Below are 18667 nucleotides of genomic sequence, written 5' to 3' on the forward strand. Positions count from 1 at the left end.
TCCCCTTATCAGCGAGGGTTTTCTCCAGGTACTCCAGCTTCCTTCCACAGTCCAAAGACATGCAGGTTAATTGGTGACTTTATATTGGCTGTAGGTGTGAATGTGAGCATGAATGGATGTCTGTCCCTAAGTGTCAGCCCTGTGATAGTTTGGCGACATGAATGGATGTCTGTCCCTAAGTGTCAGCCCTGTGATAGTTTGGCGACCTGTCCAGGCTGTACCCCGCCTCTCACCCAGTGTCAGCTGGGATAGGCCCCAGCCCCCCCCGCGACCCTCAAGAGGATAAGTGGTTATGGAAAATGAAAGTCTCTCCTAAATGTAACATTCCTCTCAAAAGCTCAGTCCTACCTCCTCTGTACTTCACACATTTACATACAGTATGTCTCACCTTATGGACGTCCATCAGTGTATGAAACTAACAATAAAGAACATAGTTTATGCAATTTAAATGCTTGTGTGAAAGCATATATTTCATTAAAATGTTCAATTCAATATGTCTACAGTCACGTTTTTGTTATTTAATTTAGTCTGAGTTTGAATGTTTTTATCAAATAAATTACATAACTGCATCAAAAATACTGTTCTTTGAATACAGGGTTAAGGTTAGAGGTTAGGGGGACGTATTAAATGTCCTATTGACTTGGGTTTCTGGCATCAGTTTGTGGTAATTTAAACAAACACAACTATCGTACATAAGTGGTGTAGTTAATTAGCAGTTAATCAAATTACCAAGCCCTACTGACATGCAGTGAACCTGAAAATTTTGGGACAACTTGCATCCATGTGAGGATTTAAGAGAGGATTGCGACTAAACTGTACTGCTGTCATATTGTCCTGATTATTATGTATTTGTTAATATAATCTCTTCGTCTGAAACAATATGTTAAAACCATAGACTGTATTAAGTTAAAACATAATTTAGACCTCAGTAAGATTCGAGGAGAGGTGTACTTGTTAATGTCCAGCAGATGGAGCTGGTTTGAAATGTTGCTCCCACTTGTTCTTTGTTTGCTGTCAGATATGGAAAGCTACTGTACTTCCTGTCCAGTTCTACCCAATGTCTCACAATATAAGTCACTAAACTGCAAACTTGTAGTTACTGCAATAAGATGAAATTGGTGTAGGCGTATACTTACAGCCGTTTGAAAAACAGGATGCTAACTCATCATTAAAGGGATCAGTGAGCAAATTCATTTCTGTTTCAGATGACTGGTGGATGACGACATTGACATCACCCCATACTTTTTTATTACAGAGGAAATGTTGTTGCATCACATTACTGTCATCTGAGTGTTCAGAATGAAAGAAGAAGTAAAGCAGCAGTGGAGCTCACAAGACCACAGATAAAAGGAGTGGAGACACATTCTCAGACTTTTTGGATGAAAATCATCACTGGCTGATAGGATGATCTCACTCTAATACTGACAGCAAGTGTTCGAGGAAACACAGCGTGGACGGTTTGCCGCTCATTTTGGGAACAGTTTGTCTGCTGCACCTTCCTGGAAAGTCTGGCAGCTTTCATGAACCTGATAACAGGCTTAGTGACACTATCGACAAAAAGGTCAGGGAATCACCCAACACATGAGGAATTATCCGTTGGAGTCCATGAATATCCACACCAAATGTCTCGGGAATCCGTCCAGTAGTTGTCCAGATATCTCGCTGTGGACCAAAAACTGTTGGACAGATGAACGAACAGACGGCGCAGCAAAGCTATTTTTAGGCCTCACAGCTTTAAAGGAAGGAAAGAGAAAAAAATAAAACTTTAAATAATTTTTACAACCCCAGTGGTGAAGATAAACATTTCAGTTGGTTAACATTTTGTCAGTTAATTTTATTTATAGGTTATAGCCCCCCAATTCTGACACAATGTTTAAAGTTTATGAAACAACATTGTGAAATCAACATTGATTCATCTTTGAAAATCAAAACATAATTCAACAGTGATTTACACAAGATGTAAATAGATGATGACATTGATTCAACAGTGAATAAACATTAAAATACCAGCTGGGCTGTCCCCTTATTATATTCTGCTTCATTTTGATGGCTCCTTATTATATCATATCTGTTTTTATACTGTTTCTTATATATTTCTTTGTATCCTTTTTTTCTACTGATGCTTCCTGTTTGTACTATTATTCTGCTGCTGTAATGTTGCATATTTCCCCACTGTGGGACGAATAAAAGATTATCTTAACAATAATAATAATAATGATATTGATAATTTTCCAAAAATGAATTATTAAAAATTAAGCTTTCCCATGCAACTATACTAAATCTTAAATTAGCATACCGTAAAACTTCAGTTAAAAGCCTAGTCCCAATTAAATGCCCACTCCCTTTTAGTAGCCCAGTATGGATGCACATTTTGACAAATAAAGGCCTGTCTCTATTAGAGGCCTGGTCAGGTTGCCAAGCAGTTCATTTTTATAGAAGTTCTTTGGATGTATAAAGCCATTTTGGTGACTACCCACTTGAGCTAACAGTAGTTAGCTGTTTAGATTGCACATACAAATATAAATGTTTAAAATTTGTCAGTATGGAGATGCTACACATCGTTAGCTCGGTTCAGTTTGTTTTACTGAAACCATGAGCATCAGAGAAGACTGTAAGTCATTTAGATTTACTGGGATGATAACAAAATAAGTAGTGACTCCCTACCTCTGAAGCTCTCATGAAGTCAGCATATGTGTCCAATCTTTGATTACACTGTAAGTTATTCATATTCCATTAGACCGCCAGAGTCCTCAGATCACAAGAATCAAAAGTGGTTTTCATAAAAATCAATCCAAGTTTTGAATATTGTTTTAACAGGATAAAGTGGTGTTGTGTGGGTGTGCTGAGTGCTGTAATCCTCGAGTGCCATGAAACGAGTATCATAATGAAGCACACAATTGAAATGTTAATCAAAGTTTTATACCAACACATTCTCACTCCGACCTCGTCACTTATTGATGTGCGGTCATGGACTTTCCACGTCCACATACAACGTGCAAGGTACCCTGGGTGTGTTGGTTGACAACATTCTGGGACGCCGTGTCAAGTTCTGCCTGTTACATACATTGTCTTCTTTCAAAATACACTTCCCTTTTCAGTGGAAATTTTACATTTACATGCAGTCTCTTTCAAAATAAAGGCACTTTGTCAGTACAACACCGCGAGTTGAGATTTTTGCTCTTCGACAGCAAACACACATGGTTAGGTTTATGAAAAAAGAACAGGGTTTGGCTTTATAATCTTACGGGACATGAAAACCGCTTTCTTGGGTGAAATCGGTGTTTGTCAGACCCATCCACCCTTCCTGCTCACCCCAGTTGGACCTTCCCCGCCTTAACTCTCATCCTTGTCCTGCCGCGTTGCCCCCTGACGCCACGGGGCACCATTAAACTAAACTGCAATTGCCCACGTATCATGCTGATGTTAAAGGACCCCTTTTTCGTTGGTTCCTGATACTGCAAGTCACCACCCAAGCGTCGGATTTCGACAACTTCGGAGTGAGACCAGGTTCTTTAAACAAGTAGTCTCGCTCACCAGACCTTTCTCAAGAAAAGAAAGGTCTGGCTGGGCCGACTCTCACTTGTATTTCTTTCAACCAATCACAATCGTTCTCGGCGGTGCCACAGCAACGGTGTGCTTGCAAAAATATTGCCAGGGGGAAACAGGTTTTGGTGTAACACGCCCACAAAAATATCGCCTACAGGACCATGGCAGAAAAATGGCTACATCCCTGCAAGATCAAACACCGCAAAAGTTAGTAAAGGACGTGTTGCTAACGGTTGAAAACTGCTACACAACCGGAGGTGGTAGGGTGGGACTTCAGCGGGTGGCTCTTCCGACCAATGAGAGGCTGATCTATGCAGCGAACTTCCGCCCACTCAGACTATTAAACAAGTAATATTTATACTGGTTCAAATAGACAGTTTGATAGTATGTCCCGTCTTTGCTGAGCAAAAGTTTTTGTGTAAAAGGAATTACAGGCCTGTCTCTAATAAAAGCCTGTTGAGTTCAGTGATTTAAGAAAATAAAAGCCTGGGCTATTAGTTGAAATTTTAAGGTACTTTTACTTAATTTACTTTTTAAAAATGTTGCTAGTTAAGGAGACTTGTTTATTTTAAATATTTTTTAAGATAATTCAGTGTGTTGCATTATGTCCTGCAAATGGCTAAAAAGTGTTATAGGTAGATAGATTATAGGTTTCACAATAAATTCCCCTGAAATTAAATGATTTAAATAATCAGATACATTCTAAGACACACTTCATAACCACAATAAAAACCGTTGAGGAGTCATATTGAGATCATAATGAGATGACACCCCCTCCTCCTCCTCCTCTCCCCTCTCTGTCTCTAATTGGTCAGCCTCTGACAGGATTACACGAGTTTCCTCAATTGAACACAGTCAAGTTAAACGCTCGGACATCCTGCTGGAGACTCTCACGCTTTTGGCTCTAAACAAGAAGACAAAACTGTGTCCACAGTGACTTTTCTCCGACAGTGGCTCAGATGTGTGTGGATGACATTAGAGGACAGGTCTGCGCTGTGATATCAGGATTAAATGTTGCCTGTGCTGATGGTCGCTGCTGCTGCTGTAACACTAATGACTAATGTGGTGTCTTAACACACGTCCGCATTTCACTGAAGCTGCCCGTCAACTTTCTTTAGTTTAGACCGCAAGTCGTCATGATGACTCGGATTTTTTGGGATACAATTTTTCTCATAAGCGGTGAGTGACTGATTTTGCAGGAAAAATTCTAATTTCATGTCCATGTCTCAGTCTGATTTTATGTAAAACATGAGTGTTAAATGCTGATTAAAGTCCCTCAGTATTGTCCCCTGACTGATTCTGTTAGTTAAAATTTATTTAAAGGGTCACTTTTTGACTTGCAGTGACAGCCAGTACAAAACTCATGTCAGAATTTTAACAGTTTTATTTATGGTACTCCATGTTCATTTAATTGTGTGTCCAATATGGTGTCACTGATTTCTAATAGTATGCCTTTAGCACTATACATTTAAACTAAAGTGTTATTTTGATGCATTTCTGTGGGGTTCATCTGAAATGTGTGGAAAAAATGAGGGAAAATGATCATATTTCTTATAAATTTTGATTGTTTTATTTTATTTTTTATATCAGCTCCCCCCTCTCTGTATTTACAAGCTGCCTCCAGCCTCTGTTTGTGATTGCGTGTCTCTGCTGTGTGTATTTATAGTGCTCTGGTCTCATCCTTTTAGTGGATGCTTGACCCTGTTACTATTGTTGGGTACCAGTTACTCAATGAAGCATCGATATCACATTGAATACCACGTCACATGATCATAGCTGTTACTGGGACTAGCCCTCAGGTTGTTCATCAGATAGCACGATATGTGACACACCTGGTTTTCCTTGTGTTGCGAGAAAATCACAACTTATTTTTTATATTCCTATAGGTACTTTTAGTATGTCTGTGGTACTCAACGGTGAGTTTACAGTAAACTTTTTTTATGGTATTTTTTTTGTTATTATATTCCTGCAGGGGTTTATTGTTGTTTCTATATGTCAACAGCTGTTTATTGTCCACCCCGCAGGTTCCCTCTTTACATTTGGAGCAGGGCCGAGCAACTCCACGATTATTGAAGCCAGCATTTCTATCGATACAAGCTCCACCGCTGCTACCAGCACCTCAACCAGTAGCTCTGCAGCGACCAGCAGCAGGAGCACAACGGCCACAACTATTGCATCTGCTGCAACAACGAGCATCCCGACAGTTAGAGGTAGGTCTCAGCACAGTCATGTCACAATGCAGATGAAGGTTCAGGCTCATTATATAGCCAGAAATATATATATATCTCTTCCCAAATGTTCTTAAGATTTTGATCCACTTTGACTCCAGGGTGCTTCACCAGCAGGTGTTTTTAACCTGATGTTACATTCCTGCACAGTTCCATTTATATTTCTATATTCTTTCAGATGAGGACCATTTTATAGGTCAACAGCTGTTTATTTTCCTCTCTGCAGGTTCCCTCTTTACATTTGTAGCTGAGCCGAGCAACCCGACAGTTACTGAAGCCAGTGTGTCCATTGATACAAACTCCAGCGCTGCTCCAAACACCTCAACAAGCAGCTCTGCAGCACCCAGCAGCAGCAGCAGGAGCACAACTACCACAACTACTGCAGCTGCTACAACAACTAGTGTCCCTCCAGTTAAAAGTAAGTCAACATACACTCATGTTATGTCAAGACTGGCTCAAGCCATCTCTGGTAAAAGAAATCACAGTATTTCAGATAAATCCCTCAATGCAGCGCTGATCCACTCTCACTGCAGCGTTGCATCCACAGCAGGAGTTCTCAACACTTTAAAGCTTCCCATTGAGCTGCAGTGCATCACCGCATGCAGACAGTGTGGCGCTCGCTGATAATTGATCCTCTTAGTGTGAGTGAGGGCAGCGATTGTGGCAAATTAAAAGGTTATGAGCAGAATATATGAGCAGTTAATTCAGCAGTATCACAAAAGCTGCACCTAGAGTGTTGAATTCTGATCTGAAAAGCACCTCACACGCCCTGAAGGCCGGTTTCTGTGTCACTGTTCCTCTCGTCCGACTGCCAAAATCACATGGAAAGGGAGAGGGGTTGGTAGGCAGATGCCTCAGGGACAACAGAGGGCTTTCACAGAGTCTGAAAGACGGAGACAATACATGTAGGCTGCAATCCAACAGCCCATTTACCGTTGGAATGGAGTGTGTGACGAAGGCTGTAATGCAGCTATCTGTCTGCATGTTCATCCTCCTTCCCACCCTGAATGCAACACTGTTTCGTCCGCTCGGGGAACACTGACTTTTGTTTGAGTCAGTTATGTAGGAATTTGTCTGACTGTACAGCTTACGTGGAAGAAATGTCCCTGTTTTGTCTGGGTGTTCATCTAATTGGATATTTTCGTCCCCATTGTTCTGTCAGAGTGAAAACTGAGATAGTTGCTTGAAAGAAAAGAAGCTTCGTATATTAAAGGCTTTAATTTCTGCTAAAGTGATGTGCCTGCAGGGGTGTGCTCTCTCATGAGTGATAATGTGGGCTGATGGACAGAGGTTTTTGTTTGCTGCGTCTCACAGGACTTTTCTTGACTCTAATTGTCCCTCCCAGGTACAGTGAGAGATGTAAGCCACCACAAATCCACACGCAACTGTTAACAAAAGGCTTCAGTCTACCGTTGGTGGCGTGGGTGTCAGCTTGAGGATTTAGTACATGCTGTTGTTTCAGGTCTCTGCAGGCTTAGGCTATTTTTAGATTCGTTATATTCACCTGTGTTTTCTGACTAACTGCACTTGGACTATATTTGATACATTAATCTAGGGTAAAATTCCAGCAAGTCCTCCAACACATATGACCACATAGGTTGGTTGTTCCTCAGCTCTGATAAGTGATGGGCAAAAATTTTGAATGGCTTTTTGTAGTGTCTCGTATGCACTGGGTCTGCCTGTCAAATGAATGAGAGCTCATGAACCTCCAACTTTTCCACTCGTCCACTTGCTGTCATCTTAAAGTACTGCTTTTTCTGCGTGCTACTGTGAGTGAACAAGAGGCGGATTGGACTCAAGTCTAGACCTCCACCAGCCAAGGCCAATGGTGCATTCACGTGCTCCTGGGATGGTTGTACTTCCAACTTCAGTGTGTTCATGAGCTAGAAGTTGTTATGTTGAAACATGGACGGTAAAAAAAAGATATGTTGTACATAATTGCTAAGGACGTTGAAACAACACATTGACAAATGGATCAGGTGAGCCATGAAATATGATTAGGACCTCATTTTCAGATTATTCTGAGACCACATGAATGCAGCACAAGGCTGTGGTGTTAACTGGAATGTCTGCTACTTGCTCCTGACAAAACGCCAAACGTTGGTCAATGATATTTCTGCCAAAAACAGTACAGAAGACGTGCACATCCCAATGTCCAATGGAGTGGGTGCTGGACCAAAGAAACATCTGGCAAAGTAAGAAACAAATAAGTCCACAGCCCAGTTTTATACAGGGTTTGATACATTGACATGTATCAGCTCGTAGAAACTAACTGTGAAAAGAATCAGTCTGCCCATATCTACCTCCTAATACTACCCACAGGAGTGTTTCCTAAATTAGTGCCCCAATGGGTGGCAGGAAATCAACAAGACCTCATTCCTAAATGACAGAATAGGTCGTATGTGATTGTTAATGGTCAGGATTTGTGATTAACATCGCAGGTCTAGAGAACAAAATTACCTGTTTAGGTTTAGAATAAAGATCATGACTTGGGCTCAAATGAATACATTTGTTACATAACTTTATAAAGTTTGGTTTCACACGGCACATAAACAGCAGTCTCCTGGATGAAAGTCCTTTGTTTTTTGACCCATCTATCCAACTGGACCTCCTCGATGCAGACTTTGTTGCTCTTTAGACACCGTCACCTGACTTCTGTATGTACCGGGTCTGTCTGTTGAATGACTGACTGCTCATGAATCTCCAACTTTTCCCACTTGTCCACTTGCTGTTATCGTAGTGTTCTGCTAATACTGCGTGCCACTGTGAGTGAAAGAGAAGCGGATTGGACTCAAATCTAGACCTCCATGGCATCTGACTTCCTCCTTTGCTGTTGTCATAATTGCTATGGCTACCAGAGGTTGCCGCCTAACAAATAACAAAAATATGGGTCATAATAAGCTGCTTGTACAAACAACTGATGTGGTCATGTTTCGGAGGAGGACAGTCTCTAGAATTCATGCTCTGAAGGACTTGGTTGATAGTTCTTAAAGTGTTCCAGTTATAGTCAACAGCTAAACCATCATTCCATGAAACCTGCCTAAATATTAGTCGATGGTTTCAGTTTAGTTATATCTCTCAACAATATCATGTTTTCCACCCTCACAGAGTTCGTGGCAGCGGCTGTTCGGTCTCATTTTGATGACTGTCCAGACTCCCACCGCCATTTCTGCTTCCATGGCACATGTCGCTTCCTGATACTGGAGGAGACGCCTGCATGTGTGTAAGTTGTTACTTTCTTAAATATAATATGTCAACTGTGTTGAGTGCACTGTTCTTTACTAGATGTTAAAGCTAGTTTAACAAATAGAAAACCTCTTGATTGCCCCCTGGTGGGTGGCTGAAGTCATAAACCCCACCCCCTCAATGTTAGTGGATGGGACATGGGTCAAACTAAAATATAAAAGCACACAAGCATTTTTTCTCCCTCAAAGACTGTTTCTGTTATTTTACGCAGTTCTTATTCTGTGATGTATGTTCAAGTGTTTATTTTTCTTTTATAAGTTTAGTTTTAATCAGGTAATTGATGCTATAAAAAGGTCGTGAGGGTCCAAAGGACAGAGGGATGTCGTATGCTGTAAAGCCCTCTGAGGCAAATTGTTATTTGTGATATTGGGCTTTATAAATAAAATTGATTGGTTGATTGAATTGGTTGATAAAAAGAGGGTTTGACATCGAGATTGACAGCTCTGTGTGTCGCTTAGTGTACTCCCAATCAAGGGAGCTACTTAATAATAGGTTGGATGGGTGTATGGGCGGGAACTCGACTCCACAGAGGTCACTACTGTGCAGATTCTGGCTCCAACTGATAAAGATGGCGGCGGCCACACCCATATTTTGGCTTCATTGTGGAGACGCGTCCTCCATCTTTATATACAGTCTGTGGTGTTTAACAAATCAGCTTTTACCAGTTCAGGTGATGCTACTCTGAGAATGAAATCTGTGAGACTGCACTGTAAAGTTAGGCTGTAGTGATGATACTATGATATTATTTCACATATATAAAAAATATATATTTCACCCACATCTAAACAATTTAAATTGCTTTGGTCATTTTGGTATTTCAGCAGTTTAAAGCACTTTTGCCTTTTTTTGACTGGACTTTCCTGAGCAGTGAGGTCTGACATGTTGCCATCCTTCAGAAGAGGCATTAATGAAATCTTAGGATCTAAAGTAACCTGTGAAATAAGGCTGGAAAAGGAGCGAATGGGACCTCTGTGTTTCTGGAGAGGCTGCAGAAGAGGAAGGGAATAAAATTAAAAATTAACCATGGAAAAAAAAACTTTTACAAATAATGTTTTATTTTCAAAATAATTCATACAGAAATTATTCAACCCAACTGCCTGATAAAAATTTGGCTTTGAATATGTCTGCAACCAAAGAGATATTACATTTGGTCATTATTTTATAGCAGATACGTTGAAACTTTACATTTCTCAACATTGCTGTGGTGGAGGTGGGGTTAGGTTTACACACAGAAAACACTTGATAATGATTAGGAAAACATCATGTTTTGGCTTTAAACAGCCATGTTTGGCGGCACAAAAAGCAGCAGGGACGATCAGTGAAAAACACCCAGGTTTGGTGGCTCAAATGTTGCTTGGAACGCTGCAGTGTGTCAGTAAAAACCATCCAGATTCAGTGCCACAAACACCAGTTGGAATGCTGCCAAGAGATGTCAAAATCAGCCGGAGTTGTTTGTTGGTCCTGAATAAAGGCAGCTGTCTCACCCAGGTGTCATGCCATCCACCATCCCCTCCACCTCCCGATGACAAAGTCAGCTCATATACAACGTGACTTTAGAGATGTTAATATGCTATGTATGAAGTGTACAAATGTAATATATCTGTGATTCCCACAAACATACAATGCAAACATTTTCTTTTGGCATCTGAGCTGAATCATGAGCCGTATAACAACATGTCTGTGGTTTTATAGGTTCAAAAGACTCAATACCTTCAATAGTTTGAACCAGAGGACTGTAAATAGTGACATATTAATATAATAGATAAATATCTAGACATTAATGACCCAAGTTTATTTCAGAGTGAAACTATTCCCCTTGGTTTTTGGACCCTGTATCTGTGGAACTTTATTCATTTATTTTGAATCCTCAGCCAGTAATACTGTGATTTGAGCTGCTTGGAAAATCCATTAATGGCTGTTTTCACTTCTGATTATTTGCATACCCAATATGATTTTCCGTCCTTGTTGCAGGTGTCATCAAGGCTTTGTTGGGATGAGGTGTGAGCATGCAGACCTGCTGGCTGTAGTAGCGACTAATCACAGACAACAGACAGTTGCCACAGTGCTGGTGTTGTGTGTGATTGGCTGTGTTCTCATCATGGTGTTGTGTACACTTTTACAGTAAGTAACAAATATGTCTTCACATTTTACAAAGTTTACTTCAGGTTCATTGGGATCATAGCTGATAAACTGTACAGTGTTGAGAAACAATTATGTAGCTATATGAGGAAAGTGAATTTTTCATCTAAGGAATGAAGTGATGAACTTGATGAGTCTTTACTTTTGTCTTTTCTTGTGCAGTTGCTGGTGGAGGCAGGACTGTCGCAGGCGGAGCCATGCACATCACTACGTCCCAGAGAAGCACGGATCATCCTGCCATCCTTCTGAGAGTGGTACTTTATTTATGTTATACACAGTAAGCTATAAGGCTGGCATTAGGTTGTATTATTCTGGTTGTCAGCAAATTCCAGAAGAAAAGCAAAACCAACAATGTCTGTTTCTCTATACTTTCTGACTTCCCTGCTCTTTCTTATTTGATCCTAATGGAGGTGTAACCCTTAACCAGCACGTCATAAATATAAAGTTTTTAAAGTGAAGTTTCTAGCAAATGTTACTCAAACAAGAGTAAATAGTGCATGTGTTGGGGACTATTTTCAGCTGTGGATTAATCCACAATCGGAGCACTAGTGGTTCTTACAGCAGCAGAACACAGTGTATGTGGGATTAACTCAAAATACAGTGTTAAGGAAAATGTCACCCAGTGTAATGCTCTGGCTAATTTGTGTGTTTTTAAAATATAGGCCTATAGCACAGAGGAATAAATTGTATCAGGCTTTGGATACATGATTCAGATTTGTTGATAGTGACTAAAATTTATAAAAAGCATAGGTCAAATCAAGCAATCTGATTGATGTCTAATTTAGTGTCACTTTGCGTTGCCTGGGTCCAGACCTTTGAATCTGCCCTCTCCACACATATTTAAAACAGAGTGTAAAGAGTTCACAACTCTGATATCAGGCAATTTCTGCATGTACAGGGGGGAAAATAGCCTAACAAATAGGAAGCCTTTTAACAAACTGCTACAAAATGGAAACATGTAGGCCAGAGATATACGCCTTTGCATGCGAATGAAGGCTGCCTGGTGTCCGTTTGGAGTGTCAGTTGTGCACACCTTTAGAAATTAGCGCGACACGTCTGCAAGATGCAATACGCACATAAACGGTAGGGGCAGTTTGAGAGGTAGGGGCCTTATCATGAACAAACTTTTTCTGCCGTGATCTCATTATTAATAGTAAAGTAACCTCTTCAAGTGTCGCCATGTTTATTGTTCCATACAGTCTGAGTTCTAGGGTCTCATTTATAAAGCAGTGCGTAGGATCCATACTGAAAATGTATGTACGGACTAAAGCCAAAAATGGTGTGCGCCAAAAAATATTTGACAATTTCTGCAATCAGGCTTTTACCTCACCAGCTGTGTCGCCAATTTCCTGTCTCCAAAATGTTCGTAACCATGGGTCAAACTTTCTCCCATCAAGACTGTTTTTATAGATCACAACTTTTCCGTGGGAAGTGGCGCACACCACTTTCAGGCCTCTTTTTGTGCGTACGCAGTGTTTATATAAATGAGACCTCTGGTATGCCCTCTAGTGGAGTCCTCCAGTAACACATGGAGTACGTAGCCAAGTATGTAAACAATTACATTCACAACTCAGCTAGTTGACTACGTAAATGCATGGTTAAAAAGTATATCTCTGGTTTTAAGGTGAGCTTAGACCTCCAATAACTTCGACCTGTAGAGAAGTGGATTAGCAGTGCACATCTCCGCAGGGAAAAAACCCTGCGCTGATTTTGAGTTGCTAACATTACAGCCATTTATTGAAGGTACATTTACGGAACAGCTGTCTGCTCTTCTTCCAGTGAAGTAGTCGAATGACGAGGAGTGAGGCGAAAGGGAAAAGCTAGTTTGTTGCAGGAGGACCTATTTCTTTATAAGAACAATTCTTAATGAAGATGTTCATTAAAATGGTTTAAATTTGTGTCTTTCACATTTCGGTAAGAGTTTTATAAAAGCAGTCGCTCACTCCAGGGTTTTCGGCCCTCCACGAACAGAGCCCCCCAAGTGAGATATAATCACAACACACCATGGCCTGTCATGAGCCTTTGATTAAATAAAACTGTCAGCCTCATTCTTAAAAGGTGTTGTGATCCTCCTAAGAAACAATAATCTTGTTGATTGTTTCTCTTCCAGTGGTTTGAGAAGACATCATGCTGAAACACAAGCTGTTTGCATCATGGCGTGTTTAGTTTTCCTTATCTGTCTGGCCCACAAATCCTCAGGATTTCATCCAAAGTGGTATTCACATGTTCTGATCACGCAGACCAGCCCAGAGGTGAAGAAGCATCATCACCAACCTGGCTGAGGTAGGCCTGCTTGATGTGGACGGTTAAATGTTCCAGGACACTTTTTTCCCACTGACTGGGACTTCTGCAGCCGAGGAACATGTTTACTTGACTCTTTGACTTTATGGAGATACACGCAGAACAGTCTGTTTGAAGCTCTGAGGATGAAGCTGCTGCCAAATCCTACATGCGAAGAGCTCCGCGTGTGTCCTGGTTACTGTTTATGGCTGGCCCTAGAGGACGCGAGAGACGATCTACGAGGCCATTAATCATCCTGAGTGGATGTCAGAAAGGAAAGGTGTTTATTTTGGGCTGTGGGACAACAATAATTCATTTAAGTCAGAAGACCCCAATTCTTATTTTTGTCTTTTAATAACTTTGAGCACTTTTCATCAGAACTCTACGAGCACAGAGGACATTTTTAGGAAATGACGGTGGGGGAAAACTGATGCTTTAAACAAGTTTTAGTGTCTGTTTTTAAAGAAGGAACTCACTTCACCTGACAGGAGTAGGAATTGTTGAACAGACTGACTGCTAATGGATTAAAAACCCCTGGACTCCAACCAATAATTATACACGCAGAACTTAAAATGGTTCAATATGATTTTGATGATTTAATGACTCCAGTGTCGCCACTGAAGCTGAAATATTTGTCAGTTTTATTTTTATTCCTGAGCTGTACTTGAACGTGTTGATGCATTAGAGGTGTTTTGATTTGCAAGCTATAACTGTACCGACACATCCTGGGTGGCCACGTTATTTCACAGTCCTGTTGTGTTGTTGCACTTTCTCTGCAAGCTTGCTCACTGTTCATAAAAAACTGCACTTAATGTACACTGTAGTCACTTAAACTAGTGTTCACATAATGAGGAGATGCCAAATACACTTTCTAACTTTGCCTAAATGAGCACTCAAGGGAACACGGTGTTTGCACACATCCACCTAAGCATGCATGCTCTTAAATCACAGCTCGTATTTTTAATAAACACAAAACACTTTTATTTCAAGAGTGGTGTGTTATAGCATTGCGCTTGCTTTGAATTTAAATACTTTTAAAGAGAGAAACACCTCTGATGGTTAATTTAAAATGAAAATATTTAAAGTTTTCTTTAAAAAAAAAAGTAATAATAATAATAAGTGAGGGAATACAAAATAATGATTGAAAACTGACTTGCATACAGACCGAATCATGATGTTTGTTCACAGTAACTTCCGTGTAGAAAACCCATGAGAATAGAATAAAATGACGTTGCACACACACTGCCTCAGCTGGTTCGTTTTTAGCCACTGAAAGAAGTCCATCGTCGTCGTCGTCGTCAAAAAAAAAAAATCAATATCAGTTTAAGTGGACGCTATATTTAGAATATTTTTATGGATTTACCTTGCTGTCAGACAGCCCTTTCCGACAGGAAACTGAAGCTGTTATCTCATAGTCACCAGGCTCCATTCGCAAAAGCAGTAATTTTACCTCGCTGAACATGGGAGTTGTTGGTCTACTGCTGCCTCGATCAGTTAGTGCGTAAGATAAAGCAGTGACAATATTACAAATATATTCATTCATTTTCCATAACTGCTTATCCTGTTAGGTATTCATTCATTTTCCATAACTGCTTATCCTGTTAGGGGACGCAGGAGGCTGGAGCCTATCCCAGCTGACACTGGGTGAGATGCAGAGTACACCCTGAACAGGTCACCAGACTATCACAGGGCTGACACATAGAGACAGACAACCATTCACACTCACATTCACAACTACGGGCAATTTAGAGTCACCAATTAACCTGCATGTCTTTGGATTGTGGGAGGAAGCCGGAGTACACGATGAAACCCACACTGACACAGTAGAACATGCAAACTCTGCCCATTCGAAATGGGAACCCTCTTGTTGTGAGGCAACAGTGCTAACCACTTTATCTGTGTGCCGCCATTTCAAAAATACATACGCCATTCCAAATACAGCGTACACTTAAACTGATATTGATTTTTTTAAGGTGGCTAAAATACATTTTTTGCTGCAGCCCCTGTCCACAGCAGTACATTATTTAGCCTCCAGCTGGTAGATGTGGTTTATCGACGACGCCAGCAAAGCAACACCGTACATAAGCACAGCAGAAACGTCAGATACTTCGGACCATCGTGTTTAACTATAAATGTTAAAACATCACAGTCATGGCTGAAAATGACAACAAAAATTAAGTTTTCTACTCTGAAGTGATTGTTGTTGTTACGTCACAGTGATGCGGTCGATAAAGTGTGTACACGCTTTGTGTGATAAGATGGAACAGAAAACTCTAAAATGAATGTGATGGTATGTATATGCCAAAAAGACTCTTGAGCAGATAATACACTTGTCTTTGTTTACAGTATGTGATATTTACATTCAGAATATGTGTGGTTATTATGTGTAAATATCAAAAATACAGAATTATTAAATGTATATAAACCTTGTTGATACAAAACAATCTGAGGAGGATGAGCTTCTCGTGCATTAACCCTTTACTTTGTCAGATTTATGTTGTCACAGTTGGAGAGCCTCTATTATCTGTTTTCCAATGAAGAATTAAAAATGCAAGTGTGTATGTGTGCGTATATTTTATTTATGTGCTTATTAGCTGCTGCTCCGTCTCTTGAGTCTGTTATCCGGTTCATCGCGTGACCTTCTTTTCACTTCTGAAGCTCTCTTTCCTTTTCTCTCTCTTCCTCTCTTCAAATACCCTGATTTTCTGTCGCTCTGCTCCTCTATTTTTCTCTTCCACTGAATATTTCAACACACAGAAATGGCAACATGAAACCCTGAACCCCGGGCACAATTGAACAAAGAGCTGAACTCTTGAGTGCTTTTATAGCTGAAGGAAATGTTTCAGCCCTCCTCTATATTGCCATTCAGTTTATTTATTTGTCTTTTTGAGTTAACCTACACCCATTCATGTAAAGCCTTTGTTTGATGAGCCACATACATCCTGTTCTTTCTTTTTAATTTACTTTGTATGTCATTCTGTTGACGTCTTCCCTCTCGACGTACTGCATCTCTTCTGCTCTTCCCTTTCGCTCTCCGCATGAGGAGCTTCGTTTTGTTTTACAATCCCATTATGTCTGCAATTGGATTTCTGTGGAGCCCTTTAGAGCCGTCTGGCTGAGCTACTAAACCAGCTTTGAATTAAGCAGCTCTTGTGGGCGCTCCCCTAAAGATACACAATACCCTTTTACATACAAAGGAGCGCGAGGGGAAACATATTCAATCAACTCGGGGGACAAAAAGGCAAAGAAACAGTAGATAAAGACTTATTAAAAACTGTCTATTGATTCACTTTTTGTGACGCAAAATGAAAGGATGTGTTGTCAGCGTCGGGAAGTTCTCTTGAACTCTTTAAATCTGATTTGGACACGTGTCAATCCCTATTCCCCATAAGAGCCTGGAGCTCTGCTTTGAATTGCAATGCCATCCTGGTCTTTTTCCTGCGCTTCCTCCTCTGGCCCTTTTGATCCTGAGCCCAACATTCCCAGTATCTGCCTCTGACCAGATGGTTTGAAATAAGAGTATTTACAAAGGTATTAGGGTTAAGCAACCCTGCCTTGTTCTCCTCGCTGCTAAGCACTGAAACAAATCATTAGGAATGATGAAAGCTCAGCGCTACAGTTAAAGTCAGTCAGTTCACCCAAATCACAGGAAAAGGTCGCTGATGTCTTCATTTTATACAGCGTGAATGTGATGTCATATTTCAATTCATGTTTGTATATTGATCATGTCTCCATCAGTATGGCTTAAAGGATAAGTTGGCATTCTTGTCAGTCTTACAATACTCACTTTCATGGAGTATAAAATTTATTGGAATTTGTAATACTGGCTATAAAATGTGATTACAATGTAAGTGATGGAGGACAAAAGCCACAGTCCATGTCCTGTGTATAAGTGCATTCTATACTTAATATGAGGCTTCAGCGTTCGGCTAATCACGTTCATATATCGTCCAGAGTTGCAGCTGTTTGAGTACAAACTTCCCCCTCTTATCGTTTTTCCATCAAATTAGCTCTGGTTCTTGAATCTGTTCCATTCAAGATTTTTGGATCCTTGGTGCTACGAAGCGAACCAGCCCGTGGAACCATTGTAATCAAGGATGTGTCATCAACAGAGGATGTTGCACGATACACAACAGAAGTAAACAGTAGTGGCAAAATCGGGGATTACATTGCAAACTTTAGTTCTACTATTAGAGATGTTTGTTTGTACAAAACAAGAATGAACCAACTAATAATGAGACCACACTCTCTTTTTTGTCTGACGATTTCTCTCTTGACTTCTCCATCATTGCCTTCTCCATCCTCTCTCTCCAACCTGTAGAGTACGACACACCCACCGATGTCGTCATGGTTCGCACTTCAGGTCAAGAAAAACCAGCTTTCTTTTGGTTCCAGCTGAAAACCAACTTCTCAGGTTCTGAACCAATGTATTTTTTGTCGAAATGCTCTCAACAGTTTAAAATTAGCAGCAGGAACCGTAACGGAGCTGGTTCCACGTTGGCAGGAAAGAGGTTTCTGTGTTTCCCCTTGACAGTGTTTACTGGCTGAGCTGCAGTAGAGAGGAGTTTCATGTTAAAATGACTGTCGCTCTGGAAGATATTGATAAGATAAATCCTACTCATTCTGCCTCTATGGTAATTGGTTTAATATACTTTAAACCACTGATGATGACAACCCTCTTCTTCCTTTGTGCTGGGATTATGTATTTGCAAGGAAACAGGGCAAACCTATTTGAGCTTACCTTACCTAACGATCTTAGGTAACAGTGGAAAGTTAAATCACTGCATGCACTGCCACCTCAACCTCTGCCACAAAATAACTTCACTGAATCATTTGAGGAGACTTAAACCTTTCTACTGGAAAAGCAAAACAGGTCTGCAGCCACATATGCCTCTCATTAACTGCACCAGTTGATATCAATTATGGAAGGCTAGAGAAATACAGATGGGTGACAAATTAAGTGCTGATCGTGCAACTGAAACATCCATTGTTCAAGTGACCGGTGAGCTTTGATGCACGTTTTCCTATCTCATTTCCTATTACCTCACGACTATCAGCTCTGTAATAAATTTTAAATACCCCCAAAATACATAAAAATAACATTTAAAGGGAGGATCCTGAATATATTAAAGGGCAAACATACAAATGTTTCCAATCAGGAAGCAAGGTTTTGATCCATCTGTTGAGAAGATGTTGTCATCAGGTGAAAAAAGGCTATGGGGCATTTT

The 18667-nt window shown here is 40.4% G+C and overlaps 1 protein-coding gene across 2 annotated transcripts; it reads left to right on the top strand.

Annotated features, from left to right (window-relative positions):
• The first annotated feature begins 4398 nt into the window (after positions 1 to 4398).
• tgfa (transforming growth factor, alpha) lies at positions 4399 to 16266 on the top strand. 2 transcript variants are annotated; one of them, XM_050038161.1, is made up of 9 exons: positions 4399 to 4725; positions 5433 to 5462; positions 5571 to 5756; positions 6001 to 6192; positions 8883 to 8997; positions 10992 to 11141; positions 11322 to 11413; positions 13270 to 15007; positions 15045 to 16266. In XM_050038161.1, the coding sequence occupies exons 1-8, from the start codon at positions 4683 to 4685 to the stop codon at positions 13275 to 13277; spliced, it is 816 nt and encodes a 271-aa protein (XP_049894118.1). In that variant the 5' UTR covers positions 4399 to 4682; the 3' UTR covers positions 13278 to 15007; positions 15045 to 16266. The 2 variants fall into 2 exon arrangements, with proteins under 2 accessions (XP_049894118.1, XP_049894119.1); XM_050038162.1 differs by lacking the exon at positions 5433 to 5462.
• The last annotated feature ends 2401 nt before the right edge of the window (positions 16267 to 18667 follow it).

The sequence above is a fragment of the Epinephelus moara genome, chromosome 24 (genome assembly GCF_006386435.1).
Source record: "Epinephelus moara isolate mb chromosome 24, YSFRI_EMoa_1.0, whole genome shotgun sequence".
NCBI classification, from domain to species: domain Eukaryota; kingdom Metazoa; phylum Chordata; class Actinopteri; order Perciformes; family Serranidae; genus Epinephelus; species Epinephelus moara.

Coding starts and splice junctions, on each gene's coding strand:
- tgfa (XM_050038161.1), top strand. CDS start 4,683: ATGATGACTCGGATTTTTTGGGATACAATTTTTCTCATAAGCG. Junction 4,726..5,432: donor TACAATTTTTCTCATAAGCG/GTGAGTGACTGA, acceptor ATATTCCTATAG/GTACTTTTAGTATGTCTGTG. Junction 6,193..8,882: donor TAGTGTCCCTCCAGTTAAAA/GTAAGTCAACAT, acceptor CCACCCTCACAG/AGTTCGTGGCAGCGGCTGTT.